The sequence below is a fragment of the Aythya marila genome, assembly GCF_965140915.1.
Source record: "Aythya marila genome assembly, contig: HAP1_HAP1_SCAFFOLD_164, whole genome shotgun sequence".
NCBI classification, from domain to species: Eukaryota; Metazoa; Chordata; class Aves; order Anseriformes; family Anatidae; genus Aythya; species Aythya marila.
Window position 1 is genome coordinate 994,826 of NW_028137167.1, and position 15,852 is coordinate 1,010,677.

Here is a 15,852-nt window from a genome sequence, read left to right on the forward strand (position 1 = left end):
ACTCCGCTTTGTCTGCTGCATTTTATGGAGATTAAACTGATTTCGTTTGCTCCTCCGTTTATGGACAATGAGCTGAAGGAACAGGTACAGCACGTTAGCCTGGAATGCCTTCCCTCCCAACCAAAGTAAACTGGAGCTGTAACTAACACAAGCAAAAGCAAGGCTTCTGTGTTTTCAGCTGAATAAAGTTCCAACAAAATCATCCTCTGGGATTTGAAGCTTACTTCACATGACATGCCAACGACTCTTTTCCCTCTATTGTAAAGCGGATCCCTGCTGTTAGTTGCTCTAGAAGCAAAGGAATCGTCGGTTTGGTTACCAAATAGCCGCTTCTGCAAACGAGAAGTGCTGTGCTCTCTCTTCCCTTTGAATGACTCCACACTTCTCATCAGCTACTGGATTGCTGACCTAGAATCAGAGAACATCCCAAGGTGGAAAGGACTCCCAATAATCACCAAGTCCAACTCGTGGCTCCACACAGGACCACCCCAAAGTGAGACCCGATGTCTGAGAGCATTGTTCAACACTTGTTGACCTCCGTCAGGCTCGGTGCCATGAGCAGTGCCCTGGGCAGCTGTCTCAGTAGCCAGCCACCCCCTCAGCGCAGCGCCTGAGGCGCACGGGGCTCGGCGGGGCGGCCCGGGAGGGGAGGACGGCGGGGCGAAGTGGCAGCTCCCTCAGAGCCGTCTCCCCGCCGCCTCGGCCGCATGTCGTGGCATTTTTGTGTCGGGGCTTTTTCATGTCGTGCCCTCGGTCTCTCGCCGCGGGTGAGATGCTGCTCCCCAGCGCGGACCCCTTGCGCGCGGGGCCTGCCCGCGGCGGCGGCGGGAGGGAAACCCCAACCCCAAAGCCCTCCCGGCAGGGAGAGCTCGGGGTGAGGGCCGATCCGGCACCGACAGTAAACACACGCCGGAGGAAACGCTCTGGTTTTAGCCATGAGCAGCGCGGCCAGGTTCACAAGGCGTCACGCTGGAGCTCCGAGTTCGGCGGCGTTCCGAGGCCGTTGTGGCGGTTGTGGAGACGGCCCCGGCTGAGGTGGCTGCTGCTGTCGCTGCTGTCCCCTCTGTCCCTGCTGTTGCCGCTGTTGCCGCTGTTCCCGGACCTTGGAGACCCCCGGCGGCTCCCTGTGCCAGGCCCTGTGGCCCCGGGGAGCTGCCCGCCGCCTCGTCGGCCAGCCCGGCAGCAATCCTGCCAGCACAGAATAGCCCACTGCGTTTCAGGGTAAAGTGACGATTAATTTCTATTTCCTGGCCTGGGTGCTGCTTTCTTCTTTAAGGAAGCTTCAAGGTTAAAGGTTCAACTCAGTTATGTCAGGGTTCAACTCCGTTTCGTGAAGGGGCTCTTGTACGAAAGCTTAAGCTGGGATTGACTCTCTGCTAAGCGGAGGCCAAACGTGGACCTACTGAGAAGCAGGTCCTAAGTGATAACATTTTCTAAAGAGACTGCTAAACACATCTGAAGAGTGCTGCTGCAGAACTCTGAATGGGGGGATAGCAACTGTCTTAAGTGATCTGGAATCTTGAATTTACTTTTCAATGGACAAGAGGTGTGTCTCTCAAGGCAAACAAAGAGAGGAGTAACACCCTCTCTTGTCACTCATGTCAACATAAATTTATGCTCAGAGCGTAGGTGTAGGAACAGCATCGGTATGTATATGGAACATCGGGAGAGGAAGCTCTATCGGTATTTACAGTTTTTCTACTACCTTGCCAGAGAGACGTCATCTCCAAATGAGAAATGGATGTATTTTGAAACAGTGGTGGTGGATCGGATTTCTTCTTTCTAGTGTTAATATTTGCTCTTGAATCGTACTTAATAGCTGGTAACACCTCAATCAGTTGTCAAAAATAAACTTAACAATGTGTAAGGCTTATCTCATTGGTCAGTATAAAGATCAAGGTCTTCCCTTCCCTTCCCTTCCCTTCCCTTCCCTTCCCTTCCCTTCCCTTCCCTTCCCTTCCCTTCCCTTCCCTTCCCTTCCCTTCCCTTCCCTTCCCTTCCCTTCCCTTCCCTTCCCTTCCCTTCCCTTCCCTTCCCTTCCCTTCCCTTCCCTTCCCTTCCCTTCCCTTCCCTTCCCTTCCCTTCCCTTCCCTTCCCTTCCCTTCCCTTCCCTTCCCTTCCCTTCCCTTCCCTTCCCTTCCCTTCCCTTCCCTTCCCTTCCCTTCCCTTCCCTTCCCTTCCCTTCCCTTCCCTTCCCTTCCCTTCCCTTCCCTTCCCTTCCCTTCCCTTCCCTTCCCTTCCCTTCCCTTCCCTTCCCTTCCCTTCCCTTCCCTTCCCTTCCCTTCCCTTCCCTTCCCTTCCCTTCCCTTCCCTTCCCTTCCCTTCCCTTCCCTTCCCTTCCCTTCCCATTTTCCCCAGTATTGTTTTTCTGTTCTCCTTCTCACTGCAGTCTTGATTTTGTTTCTTGTCCCTTAAGTATGTTTCCAATGTGTTGCTGAAACATTTTCCCTTTCAATCCTAAAAAAGGAGCTGTCACTGGTGAAGATCGGAGCTTATCCCTGAGCCCAGGAGCTGTCACCTTAGTCTTCCAATCGGACAAGGACGACTTCATTTCTCATGTAAATGCATTTGTCAGGTTTGCGTATTGTTTTTTCAGGAATGGAAAGTGTGTATAGAATGGATTTAAAATCAATTTTAAATGTAAAACGTCAAGGCAAAAAAGTTCTAATTACAACCTCTGCACACAATTTGCCAGCTGTGGGACTAGGAGTTTTCTTATTTACTGTGTTTTGTTTAACGTGTCTGAAGTTTAATGGACAGCAATCAAGGCGTGCTAGAAATCTGAAAGCACTTTATGCTTTGTTCTCTCCGTCATTTTGGTATAACAAACTAGCTTATGTTTTAAACCCTCCATGAGGTTAGTGGTTTCCCTAAAGGTAACAAGTCCCTGTGTGCTACAGTAAGACAGTAACAAAACATGAAGTATAGAAGTTCATCCTGTCATTATTCAGCTTCTGCCTATGGACACACAACTACGCTTATTTAAAGCGGTATCACCTTGAAACCTAATCAGCATTTTAAAAAGGACTTTGTAGCAGTTATTGGCTTTTGTCCTGGAGGGCTGAGGTTTGTTTTGTTTTGTTTTACATTCAGCATTTCCGTTTCTAGCTTACATTCCCCTGTTGTTTTGCATGAGGAAAGCGTGCAACTTTAGAAAGGAGAACGGAAAGAGCTGCTTTTTAGTCTAACTTTTCAGTTTGTCGTAGGAGTTTTAAATGTGGTAGGAGTAAAACACCAGAAGTACTGCTGCCAAAGTTATATTCAAACTCGTCTTTCTTGGAGAAGCAGAAGAAGCCCAGGGAGAAATGAATTTGCAAACATGCTCTTCATGCTCTCCTTTCCCAAGATTTCTCTGAGATATAGCCCATCCTCTGTGGGTTTTGAGGTATATGGTTCCCAGGAGTGAAAAGGAGGGCCAAACATCTCTCCTCTTGGATCTCAGCATGCCAGGGCTTTGGTGTACTGCCACTTACAGCTCCGCTTTTTCACCTGGAAAAAGCGACCGCATGATGTAGACTGAGGAGCCCTCACAGATTAACTTGCTATCACCAAGTGACGCCCATGAAAGGTGTATTTAAAAGCTAGGCTCATTATAGAATCACAACAAACCCCTCATGACTGGTGCAGTAGACAGTGAGGTAGAGGGCGAGCCCTGGAAAGACAGAAGAAAAGTAGCAGTGAGTTCTGGGTACCTTTGTGCAGACGAAACAGAAAAACGCAGGCAGTGAAGTAATAGTGTTCCGTTACTAATGCCAGCAATAGATAATTGCAACAATTATCTATTAGATCATAGGTACTAATTAACAGATAATTGCGCAACTCCGGAAATCAATAAATAACTGATTCCCCTCAGAGAATGTCTTCTACATTTTTATATTAAAAAGACTCCAGAGTTGTAATGGATTAAAATCCTACGGAAGGGAAAGAAATGGCATCAGCCACTAGTTCTGCAGAAGCGAAAAGTAATACTGATAGAGTTTAGATGGAAATTTTCACTTTGTGTGTTTAGTTTGGGGATTCTTTTTAAATCATTCATACCAGCGATTTAGTTCTTAAGGCTGTTTCTTTGAGATTAAGTGACAGGACTTCTGTTACTCTTTTCTTCTTGGAGTGCTTCTTGATAGTCTTACGTCAACCAGAACTTCTGTCTCTGTCGCAGATGTGAACAATGACCGTAGCTAAGAAGCCCAAATCTTCAAAGCCTAAAAAGCCCTCTTCAAGGCGGTCTGGCAAATCCAAGAAACCAAGTCCTAAAATACTGATGTCACGCACCGCCAACTGGGGCCGGATAGTGCCTGCAGAAGATTCAAGCCAAGTCTCTGTGGCCCAAGGACGTGGAGGTGCTATTTACTGTAGATCATCTGAAAAATCTAAGGCTTTTGCCCCAAGAGATCTAGGTAAGTGTGCGTTCTATCCTGCCTCCATTGTCTTCAAAGCAAAAGTAGAAAATGCAGTTCTTACTTGTTGCACTGATAGAGAAGGGGACTACTGTGAAGAAAGACTTCAAAAGCGAATCCCCTAAGGCAACTGAAGTGACTGATGTTACAGAAATTAATTTTGATATATTTACAGTCAACAGAGAAATACGGGGAGCTTTTTGTAATGCACAGATTCCTCCATGTCTTTTCTGTTTTGCAGAGAAAAGTGTTTGATTGTTGCTATTCACAGCTTCCATTTTTCACAGGTTTTTTGAAGGATAACATTGCTCAGGAAAAAATCTGGTATCTGTAGGGGTACCGTCATTCCTAGTTCCTAGTTTTTACGTTTTTACCGTATAATTTCAAGTCTAAGTTTGTGGTTTAAGTTATAATAAGGAAAAAAACAGTAGTTGAGTTAATCAGGTTAAAGATTATAGATGGAGAGGAACTTGGCATTAGGTGCTACAAACAGAATGGCAGTTAGCCTTGCCTTAGAAAAATTAAAATGGTTGACTAAAGTTGTTTTTGTTTTTTTTTTTTTCCCCAAAACATTGTGTTGACCAGCCAATTTGAATTTGGTGGTATTAAAGCTGTCTGCAATAAGTTTTTCTGGTTTGGATTGTAGCTAGCTCCTCTAGGTGCTCCTGCAGAATAGTATTTTTTTAAATACCTTTCTTCGAAACAAACAAACAAGATCTCTTTTTAAATTTAACTTTCTTGCAGTCGTTAATGATGGAATTGCTCCGCCACAGAGCATTCTTTTTCCACCTGAGAAGATTTGTATGGATTGGCGAGAAACACAAAGTGTTGGAGTTGGCCTGTACAATCTTGGCAACACATGTTTTCTTAATGCTACTCTACAGTGTTTGACCTACACACCCCCACTTGCCAATTACATGCTTTCTCTTGAGCACAGCCAGTCATGTGAGTACTTTCTAACAGTATTTTGAATCTGTTGGATAGCTCTGAAGGTGAAAGAACAGCAGTGATTCTGTGAGATAAGCTTATTTGCCTGATTTTACCTGTAGCAGCTGGCTTTGAGCACTGTATTAGCAGTGGGCTCCGAATAGCATATGGAGTGCAATTAATGCACCATGTTTTATTTATTTAGTTAGTTATTTGTTTGTTTGTTTGTTTGTTTGTTTATTAAAGGATTATTTATTGCTTCATGGGAATAATGAAGTGCATTGGACAGTAATGCATTTGGTAGTAATTTTAGAGAGTAATACATTTTGCAGCCTGTGGAGTTCACATTCCTGTCAGCCTTTACAACTGCGACTTTGCAGTAGTCTTTTAGATTTCTCATCACAACATGCATTTGAATACAGGCTTAGTGGATATTTTTCTTCTGTCAAGTTGTGTGAAATGAAATGTTACAAGACTGTTGGGACATTGGCATCTTGGGAGAATAGAATGTAGCAAGGAGAGTGGATATTGTATCTATAGTTTAAATTGTACTTAGATGTTTGTAGTTCTGGATATTTCGCTGGACTGGGATGCTTTGTTCTTTCACTCTTCAGGTCGTGAACAAGATTTTTGCATGATGTGCACGATGGAGACTCACATTAACCAGGCCCTGCGTTGCACTGTTGATGCCATCGAGCCTACGCATGTTATCAGTAATCTCAGTCGTAAGTGGCTTCAGATGTGTTTCTTTTCGATAGCTTGTAATCTTCAAATAATTATTTGATGTGTCTAAGTGGTTTTAACACTCCAATGAAGAGAGATTTTAGAAATACAAGAATGATTTCATTTTTAAATGAGGTCAATACTATCATCTTCTTATTTAGGAATAGGACAACATTTCCGTTTTGGCAGTCAAGAAGACGCACACGAGTTCTTGCGCTATACTGTTGATGCTATGCAGGAAGCGTGCTTGAACGGAAGCACCGAGTAAGCATAAACAAGTTCACTTTCATACATTCTCTAGCACCTTCTAGTCCTTTATTTACTCTCAGAAATGATCTCTAGCACCTTTTAGTGCCTTATTTACTATCAGCAACGCAAGTCTACATCATCCTTGGTTTTCATCAAACTCTTTGAAGAGTTAATTCTGTGCCTTAAATCTTCTGAGGTCTGATTATAATTTATTTCCAGATTGGACAGATCTTCTCAAGCTACCACCATCATTCATCAAATATTTGGAGGATTTCTAAGATCGAGAGGTACTTGAAAAAATATTCCTGTCCTTAGAACTGATCTGTGTCTTTTGTCGGTAGTAAAGCAGTCTGTAGTTTGTCTAAAGTAGTATCTGTCAACAACTTGAATTTGGACAGTTAGTCTCCTTCACATAATGTTAAGCATTTATATTTTGTTTCCAGTGAAGTGCTTGAATTGCAAAGCAGTTTCGGATACGTATGAGGCATTTCTTGATATCACTTTGGATATAAAGGTAAGATGTTTTCTAAATATAATTCATGATGTTTAAGTACATGCATAACTTTCTAAATTAAACTTGTTTAACTTAAAAAACCAAACCACATATAATGTTAAAACGTAAGAGCTTGGTGGTGCTAAGGAAGTGGATTGGACTTTGTCCTTCCGTGGAACCCATGTAAATAGTCTCCACATTTGCATTGGGTTTAAGGGGAAAGAATTCTCTTTCTGCAAAAATTATAATGCTGTCATACTTCTTTGTTGTTCTACCTCAATATACATCTAATTGTTAGACTGATGAATTTGTCCCCAGTATTGATGACAAAGCACACTGTAGATGCTGTCTAGGCTACTGGAAAAGTATTTGTTCCAAAGTCAAATGCCTTCCAGGTGAGGTCAATGCTGAGCATGCTCTTTCTGCCTCCTTCTTCACAGTGCTCCTAGTAGATCGCTTGAGTATGTTAGTAAGATTCTCTTATAAACTACTAGTATGTCTCTGGAATTCTGAATTACGGTGACTTTGCGCTCTTCTTTCTCGCTGCTCTAGGCGGTTTCGTCTGTTAGCAGAGCTCTGGAACTCTTTGTGAAACCTGAAGAGCTGGATGGAGAGAATTGCTATAAATGTAGCGAGTAAGATTTTGACGAATTAGGTCTTAATCCTAGATGTCAGTTTTCTATGTTGCATGACTCTGTTGGACTACCTCTAAACTTTGGATCTACTTACAAGTTTTGTGGAAGTTTATAAAAGACTTGGATTTTTGTTTCCTTGGAGGGGGGAAGTCTTGTTCATAGGCATTCCCTATGGGTTTGCAATTCTCTGGCTTGTATTTTGCCATCAGAATTCAAAAAGAGCTACTTTTGTTCTTTCTATTTATTAGCTCTCGACAGTACTTTTCTTGATGTAAACTGCCCAGTTTCCGTTGTTCTCTGGGCTAGTGGCTAATTTTCACTGCTTACACCGTAGGTCCTACCTTGGAGCGGGCAATGTGTCAAACTGAACTATTTTGTTTCAAAGGATGGCAGATGGTTTCAGTGTCTTTCCAGACAAGCTCAGTACATGAAGACTTCCTACTGTTAAATGTCTCCCTCCTGTAGAATGACCATGTGCTTCTGTTGTATTTTTGATGTTGATAGTCGACCTATGTTGGAGATTATTTGCAATTTCTAGCCCTGGGGACCAAGGCTCTCTCGTTCCGCTTTCAGTATTTGTATTTCCCTTGAAAGCTGAAAGAATGTATCCAGGATTGGAGTTCAAATAGCCACTTTTGTAGACCAAGAAATGGTACCTTGCCATCCAACCTGGTCATACCCTTTTGTGAGAGATTCCTGTTCCCGCTATGCTCTGAGTTGTTGGGAAAATTGACCTTCTTCTGTGTATTAACAAACCTGACACGCAGTGCATGGGTTTATGAAAAGAAAAAAGACCAACCTATTATGCAAGTAAATATCATTCAAATAGCACAGGCATGCGTGAGACATTAAAAGGAGTTTGTTTTGGGGGCGAAAAAAGAATATGCCTTCAAACACTTATCTCTGCTTGGTTTTAAGGTGTAAAAAGATGGTTCCTGCATCCAAGAGATTTACCATACACCGTTCTTCCAAGGTTCTCACAATATCACTGAAAAGATTTGCAGATTTCACAGGTGGAAAGATCAACAAGGTATATTTACCACTGTAATGCAACTATATCATTGTGTAATGGGACATCCCCCAAAGCTGAAAGTTGTTAATATTTTCAGACAATAATTGTAGACTAACGACTATGGCTTATTCTTTCTCTTAATATCAATAAAGTTCCCGCTTGACAAGAAGCATATGCTTTCCTCTGAGAAGGCTGATTCATCAGGAAACAGTTCTCTGCAACTTCTAGTCTTAACCGTTGTTTATGGGAAGACTTATTTGTAGTGAATCAAGAAATATATTCGAGAAATATATTCTAGAAATCAATTCTAGTCTGTGTTTTTTGGAAGTGTTTTTCTCTGGCTAGTCCACGAAGTACTCTGGGATAATTTTTCTATCTTCTTGATGTCTCTTTAGGAGGTGAAATATCCGGAGTATTTGGACCTGAGAGCCTACATGTCGCAGTCAATGGGAGAACCACTGCTCTATGCCTTATACGCGGTGCTGGTACATCACGGTGTCAGCTGTCACTCAGGACACTATATATGCTATGTAAAGGTAGAAGTCAACAGCATTTCTAACAGGGTAAAGGTTGTGCTGGCAAACCAATTAAAGCATGACTAGCAGCTACTGTTTCTAGGGAAAAAGATTTCATTATATTTTTATTTGACATGTGTGTATTTTGTTCCTATCCGTGATTTCAATTGGAAAACGTGCAATTCACCTAAAGAAATCATTGTCTTTATTTGCAGGCTGGTAATGGACTTTGGTATCAGATGAATGATGCTAAAGTAGTGCGTACTGACATTAAAAGAGTTCTTGGTCAGCAAGCTTACATACTTTTTTATATCAGGTAATAACAAATCTTAAATTGTGTTCAGAAGAGATTTACTTTCCTGTTATTGATATTTTTCTGTTTTGCAAGTGTTTTTCTTGCTATCCCAGGAGAAGATTATTATTTGTCTAATTCAGTTCTGTCTAACCTGAAATTCTCTGTGTCGTTTATTATCTTTTGTTGCTTGGCCTTAAACTGCAGCACTTGTGTAAATTGCTATCTATGTGTTATCTGTAGCTGGCTACTTTAGAGAAGGAGAGAAATGAAGGTCATCTGTGGTGTAAGAATGAATTATTGCTCTGCAAGTGATAGTCTTAGTAGGAAGACTGTTCTCTACTTTTCAGTCTGTAGTCTTGGCGAAGCCTTCTGTAGAGAAGGCTTCCATATCGTATGAGCTGTTCCTCTAAAATGATAGGATGGGATTTAATCCAAGAGTAGGCTGAAAGAAAAACTAAACTACGATCACTGCTCTTTTCTGAAGGCGCTATGATTTGACACTTGGAGAACGTGCGTTTTACTTGCCAGCACCATCTTATCCCTGTTCATTCCCTCCTGGTCAGCAGGGGGCTAATAGTAAGCAGGCTGGATTTCTGGGACCACGACTTCTTCCTCATATGATTAAGGTAATTCAGGGAAGCGGGAGGGCAGATAACGGCACCAAACTGCTAGTGGGTTTGGGGTTTGGTGTGGGGTTTTTTGTTTGGTTTTAAGCATCTTTTTAGGTGTTAAGACCATTTGTAGAAACACTCAGTAGGAGAGTTTTGTGTTTCAAAATGTTACATGCAGTGTTTGCGTTAATCCATCTTGCAATTTCTTCTTTTTAAATACAGAATTCAAGCCGTTTAAATGGAAATGGATCCATAAAAGAGGACACAAAGACCACTGGTGTCACCCTAAAAAGGCCATCTTCAGCACCACCAATGGCCTGTGTTCAAAACCAGGCAATTACCAGGCCTTCAATGACTGATACGTCAAGAAAACAGAAGATCACCATCAGTATTCACAATAAATTGCCTGCTCGTCAGACTGTGTCACAGCCTGACTTTCTTAGCAGTGCTGTGGAGGATGAAGATCTCTACCAGGCTGTTCCTTCATCCACAATTACAAATTCGGTAATGCAAATGAAGCAAATGCAAACAAACAAAAAAGTTTCTGATGAAATTTTTGTGGAGCCAACAGTGAATGAAAATCCTAAACTCAGCTCTGATAACACAGTCCCTTATGGTGCAGAATCTTCAGGAAAATCTGAGGAGGAGTCAAAGGGCTTATTTCAAAGGAATTTGAAATGCAATGCAATGTCCTCTAATGGAATTTTGGTTGGAAAGGTAGTCCGTACATTGCAGCATTCCGATTCTTCCTGTCAGAATGCTGACAAAGGAAGATCCCAGCATGAGCTGCCAAAAACAGATTCACTAAATGGTGCTATTAGGTTAGTTAATGAATCTAAAGAAAACGGACTGAAACTTGATGATTCCACTTGCCGAGTTGAACCTGTTAAACCTTCTGAGATGTTCTTTTCTAAAACAAATGGATTGCTTGAAACATAGATTTGCTCCATCGAGAATTTCTCACCTACGATGTATTCGGGAGTGTTTATTGTGTTCCTAATTCAGGTGAAATACTGAGAAAACACAGCACACATGTGATCGTAAGGCTTTGTGGTATTATCCCCTTAGAATTTGCAGACCTGAGCTTACATTAGAACTTGTCAACTTAAGCTCAGCTGAGATAAAAATTCCTAAGTTTCATAAAGTAGATTTTGGGGGGTGAGTTGGGGTTATCTTTGAAGTGTAGATAATGCATACAACTCACAGCGGTCTTGCTTACCATTTAATGGAGACATTCTGACAAGACCAGTCCTCAGTACTACTACAAATAGTATTTTTTTGTCTGCTGACTTGTGCGTTTTAATTGCAGATGCCTGGAGCTATGCCTTCAGTCAATCGAGAAGTCATCACGGAGTCCTTCAGAGCCAGCCAGCTGAACAGCTTGTCAGAGGAAATGAGGTAAAATGAGCACAGTCTGATTAAGACAAGACTTTATGGAAGTTCGTTACAGTTTTATCTGTCTACTAATAGTATTTAATGGAAGGATTTAAATTAGTACAATTCCATACTGTGTGTCCAGTGTCACGAACAGAACTAATGATCAGCACTGAGCATATCACTCTGATGCAGGTTGGTGCCTCAAGGAGAACTTGTGTTCCTTTATAGAATGTTTTTCCATTTTTCTCCACTGTCTGGAGAAACACTGGCTGTTCCCCGCTCGCCCCTATGCCTTTTTTCTCAGAGCAGCAGGTGGAAGGAGACAGATGCGTTTGCTTTTTTAGTGCAATGGCTTCAGAAGCAAGAGGGGAAAAAGCACTTTCTCTGGGAGCTGAAGAAGGTGTCCTAATCACAGGAGAGGTTTCTAAATGGCATATCTTTGCGAGCGTTCCTGTAGTCCGGAGGTTTTTGTTTATTTGCTCGACGTTGGAAGGTTTTACTCTTAATATTCACGTCCTTCAGCAGAAGTGAGAAATGGGTTTTTATTTTATGCAGTGTTGCGGAACCTCCGAAATCTCCTGGGAATGATGAATACCTCGCCCAGTACCAATGTGATGACCGTGGAGACAAGGAGAAACCAAGAAGATCAAAAGAACGTGACCTCATTTCAAAAGAAAATGTTTTGTACGGCAAAGACTCTTCTGAGCCTGGTGAGAAATTGCGGCAAACTTCCTCTCTCGAGTCTGACACTGAATGTAGCTCTAACAATCTTTCTTCCTTAGCTATTGCAGATAGACGCCAAGATACAAAGGACAAGACTAAAACCACTGAGAAAGAGCATTACCGAAGCAAGAGGGAACATGCTCCTAGTGAAGAGAAGGAGAGTCAAAAAGCAGGTCCTTCCAGCAAGAGGAGGTGTTCTCAGAGCGTGGAATTTGTTGAGCAAAAGAGTCACAAGCAGGAGTACTGGGAGGGAAGCAGGTACAGATCTTTCCCTCGTGAAAGAAACAGCCCTGAGAATGGCAGAAGAGCAGTCAAATATTCAAAGTACAGATCTGGCAGCGGAGGAAGATCAGAACAAGGTAGCAATAGGTACTACCGATCCAAAGGGGAAAGAAGTTGGAGCAGAGAAAGATACTATCGAGACGAAGCACGGAGATGGGAAAGATGTGGCTATTACAAGGATTACTATTCACCTCATGCGACAGGAGACAGTAGAGAGAGAAAGTTCTCTCACGGCGATTCAGCCTTTGACAGATCGACTGCAACTTACTACAGCAGGTCACATAAGCATTATCATTACAAAAGCGGATGGCCTCACGGTTCCCTCTTGAGAGAGGAAGATGTACGTCGCTTTGGCACACCCCGAGCAGACTTGCATCGTTGCTCGGTACCTCAGCAACATTCCAGAAGACATTCTCGTGAAAGACATGCGCTTCCACCTGTGTCAGCTCATTTGGAGAACTGTCGCCAGAAAACTGAAACAGAAGGAAACAGAAAAAGAAAATATACCCGTGCAGAAGGTAGTGAAAGTGAAATAGAAAGGAAAGACAGAAAGATAGAAAAGGAGCTTGTAGGTGGTGAAAAAAATGCAAAAATATCACAAGTTCTGGAAGAAAAAGAAGTCTAAGGATAAAGATGGAGAGAAGGATTCCAAGTAAGCAAGGATTCCAGCATACTCCGCATTTTTTATCCTAATTCTTTTCTGGGTGCTTCTCATGTCTTCCTTTTTTTTTTTTTTTTTTTTTTTTTTTTTTTCCTGGTGGTTTCTAAGTTATTTAGATAGCACCAGCTGGCTGGGGATCATGTTGTTAGGTTGATCAGTGAAGACAGGAAAGCTCTTGCTGAATTGTGTCAGAGCACTAGCTTTGGACCACATAGTTCGAATCACATCCGTACACCATTCCAGATTAGGTTAAAAGATTTTTTCTGCTTGCACGTATTCCAGAGCTAGCTGTTGTTAATGATCTGTGTACAAACCAGGACCTATGGTCCTTCAATCTGACGGCTTAAGTTTGCTGCATCTAAAGTAAGTTGCGTGTGCACAAAGCACCACAAAATAGCTGACATGCTGCAAATCATCACCTGTGGTAAAATAAATCAGGTTTCATATAGGCAACAAGTGCCACATCTTTTTTTCCCTTTTTAACTTGCATGTTTCTTTCAGACTTCATGATTTGTGTTTCTGTGCGCTCCGCTTTGACAATGCCAATCGCAAGCGTAAGAAAAAGAAGAAAAAGGAGAAGAAAAAGAAGAAAAAGGAGAAACACCAGGAAAGCGAAAGGCTCCTTGGAACACTTAGATCCTCGTTTCCAGAAGATAACGCGGGAGAAGAAGGAAGAATGCCATCCTCCAGATGGCTCTTCATGTGAATAATGCAGAAGTGAGAGCAGTAAACAACCTTACAAGGAAGGGAAGACTTCCAGTGCAGGCGAAAGCAAGAAATACTGCTCCATCGCATCCAACGACTATACTAAAGGTAAGCGGCCGCAGCGTGTGTGAGGAATTCCTTTTATATTAATCTCGAGATTATTTCAAACAGTCTTGAAGTGCTTGATGACTTAACAGTCTGCAGATTTATTATCAAATCAAAAAAAAACCCCACTTGGTAGACTATTTTTTTCCCAGTTTTGAATGGCCACTAGGAAAGAAGGCCTGAAATAAAGAGGTTAAAGGCAAATGGTTTTGCATTCATGCAATCTGTCCCATTATCAAGAACAAAATTAGGGACTGAACGGAGGTCTTTCAAATTCCAGTGTTGCAAAAATGGACTTTTTACGATACTAATGTCAAAAGAATCCTGATTGTACTAGACTGGAAGTATCTCTTCTAGCTGAAAAATCAGGAAGAGCACAGAAGAAAATGCCTCTGCTCTACTGCTCTTCGGGCTTCAGTGAATTCTCTGGCCAGCAGATGGCGAACTCGTTCTCTCTAAACCAGTCCAAAGTAGAGGAAGAAAGTCAACGTCTTGCATGCATTACACAAGTGCGGGGCATGGGGATCCCTGGGCTATATACGTGAAAGAGATGTTCGTTGATAAATACAGCAGTACCCGCCCCACTTGGATACACTGCTTGCAAGGTAAGCAGGATAGGAGGGCTGTGCAAAGCAATTCTGTTAAATTGAGGAATTCAAGTATTTCGTCAAGCCTGAAGATACTAATTAGTTTCCTTTTGGGGAAGGTCAGTCTTTCAAAGCAAAGAAAAAATGTCTCTTAAGCAGGATTTTCTGAATGGTGGAATCTAATCTGAAAAAAGACCACTTCCACACGTTAATTATTTGCTGGTTTATTATTTTTAATTTTCTACTGTATTGAACCTCTTAAAGAAGCTAGGGACAGACTAGGAGCAACGGAGGACTTGTTAGAGTGCCTTTTAAACCGGAATCATGTTCCTTTGAATAAATGAACAAGGATAGCTAGTGACAATTTGTGATTTAAGGAAATTGCAGATACGTGAGAGAAAGAGCAGCATTAAAGCAGTTAAATTCCTGCATTCCTAAGTGCTCTCTCTAGCAAGTTAGTGAACGCTTCTGTTCTGTGGCTAGGATTTGGTCAGCTTTGATCACTAGTAAACCAAGGATGCCGTCCAGTCAAACCTTCATATGACTGTAACTTACCTAAGGTCAACCGTTTGCTATCAAAGCAGGTAGCTTGGTCCTACTATTCTGTACAGCTCACCAATTTTAGCATAGAATTCAAATGTAGTCCGTTTAATGGGAGGACTTTGGAAGCCGCCTTCTCCAGTCAGTTCAGATGTCGGCGAGGGGCTGGTGAGCCGCTGGGACGGAACCCCCGTTGCCCGGGTTCCCCAAGCAACCGCCCCACTCTCCAGCCACCATGTCAGGTCCAGCAGCCGGCTCCCGCTCCTCCCGGGGCTGCGGCCCTGCTGGCGAGCCCAGCGCCCCAGAGCTCAGCCCAGCGGCCTTTTTCCCACAGAGGGTTTCCCCAGACGGCTTCCGCGGCTTGCGCAGACGCAAAACTCCCCCTTCGTCGTCCCAGCCGTGCCGCCAACGGTGGCTGCCTGGCTGCTGCCCTCCCTCCCCGGAGCGACGGCGCTGCCCTTGCAGCCCCCGCAGGTACCCACCCTCCCCTCCGCGCTGCCCCAGGCCACCGTCTGGCACGTGGTGCCGGGGGTCCAGGGGCAGGTGCTGCAGCTCCCCGCCGGGGTGCAGCTGCCACCTGGGGGGCACCTCCCAGCCCAGGGGCACCACCTGCAGCTTGGGCAGCTCCCCGCCGGGGGGCAGCTCCCTGCTGTGGGGCAGCTCCCCGCCGTGGGGCACCAGCTGCAGCTGGTGCAGCTCCCCGCTGTGGGGCAAAACCTGCAGCTGGTGCAGCTCCCCGCTGTGGAGCAAAACCTGCAGCTGGTGCAGCTCCCAACCATGGGGCACCAGCTGCAGCTGGTGCAGCTCCCCGCCGGGGGGCAGCTCCCCCACACCGCTCCTCCCTGTGCCCCCGTCCATCAGTGGGGACAGCCCATGGTGACGGGGACACTGGTACCCCACCATGCGCTGGGGCTGGGGCCCAGGGCCGTGCTCCATGGGGAGCTCCTGCACCCCGCAGGCACCTGCCTGTTGCAGGCCCCCGCCCAGCGCAACCCCCCGCCACCCCTCGTCCCGG

General features: G+C 43.9%; 2 protein-coding genes across 2 annotated transcripts; both read left to right on the forward strand.

The window, feature by feature from the left end:
- Window positions 1-4,168: 4,168 nt before the first annotated feature.
- On the forward strand, window positions 4,169-10,796 carry LOC309891142 (ubiquitin carboxyl-terminal hydrolase 42-like; the record flags this gene model as incomplete). The annotated part of the gene is made up of 12 exons (XM_082785527.1): window positions 4,169-4,397; window positions 5,142-5,342; window positions 5,939-6,049; window positions 6,209-6,311; window positions 6,516-6,583; window positions 6,740-6,810; window positions 7,342-7,424; window positions 8,343-8,454; window positions 8,832-8,972; window positions 9,167-9,267; window positions 9,731-9,872; window positions 10,080-10,796. 12 exons carry the CDS (start codon window positions 4,169-4,171, stop codon window positions 10,794-10,796), a joined length of 2,079 nt encoding a protein of 692 aa, XP_082641653.1.
- Window positions 10,797-10,826: 30 nt separating this feature from the next.
- Window positions 10,827-12,895, forward strand: LOC309891143 (uncharacterized protein; the record flags this gene model as incomplete). Its single annotated transcript, XM_082785528.1, is given in 3 exon segments — window positions 10,827-10,840; window positions 12,240-12,819; window positions 12,821-12,895. Coding segments are annotated over 3 exon segments (669 nt in total).
- Between the last annotated feature and the right edge of the window lie 2,957 nt (window positions 12,896-15,852).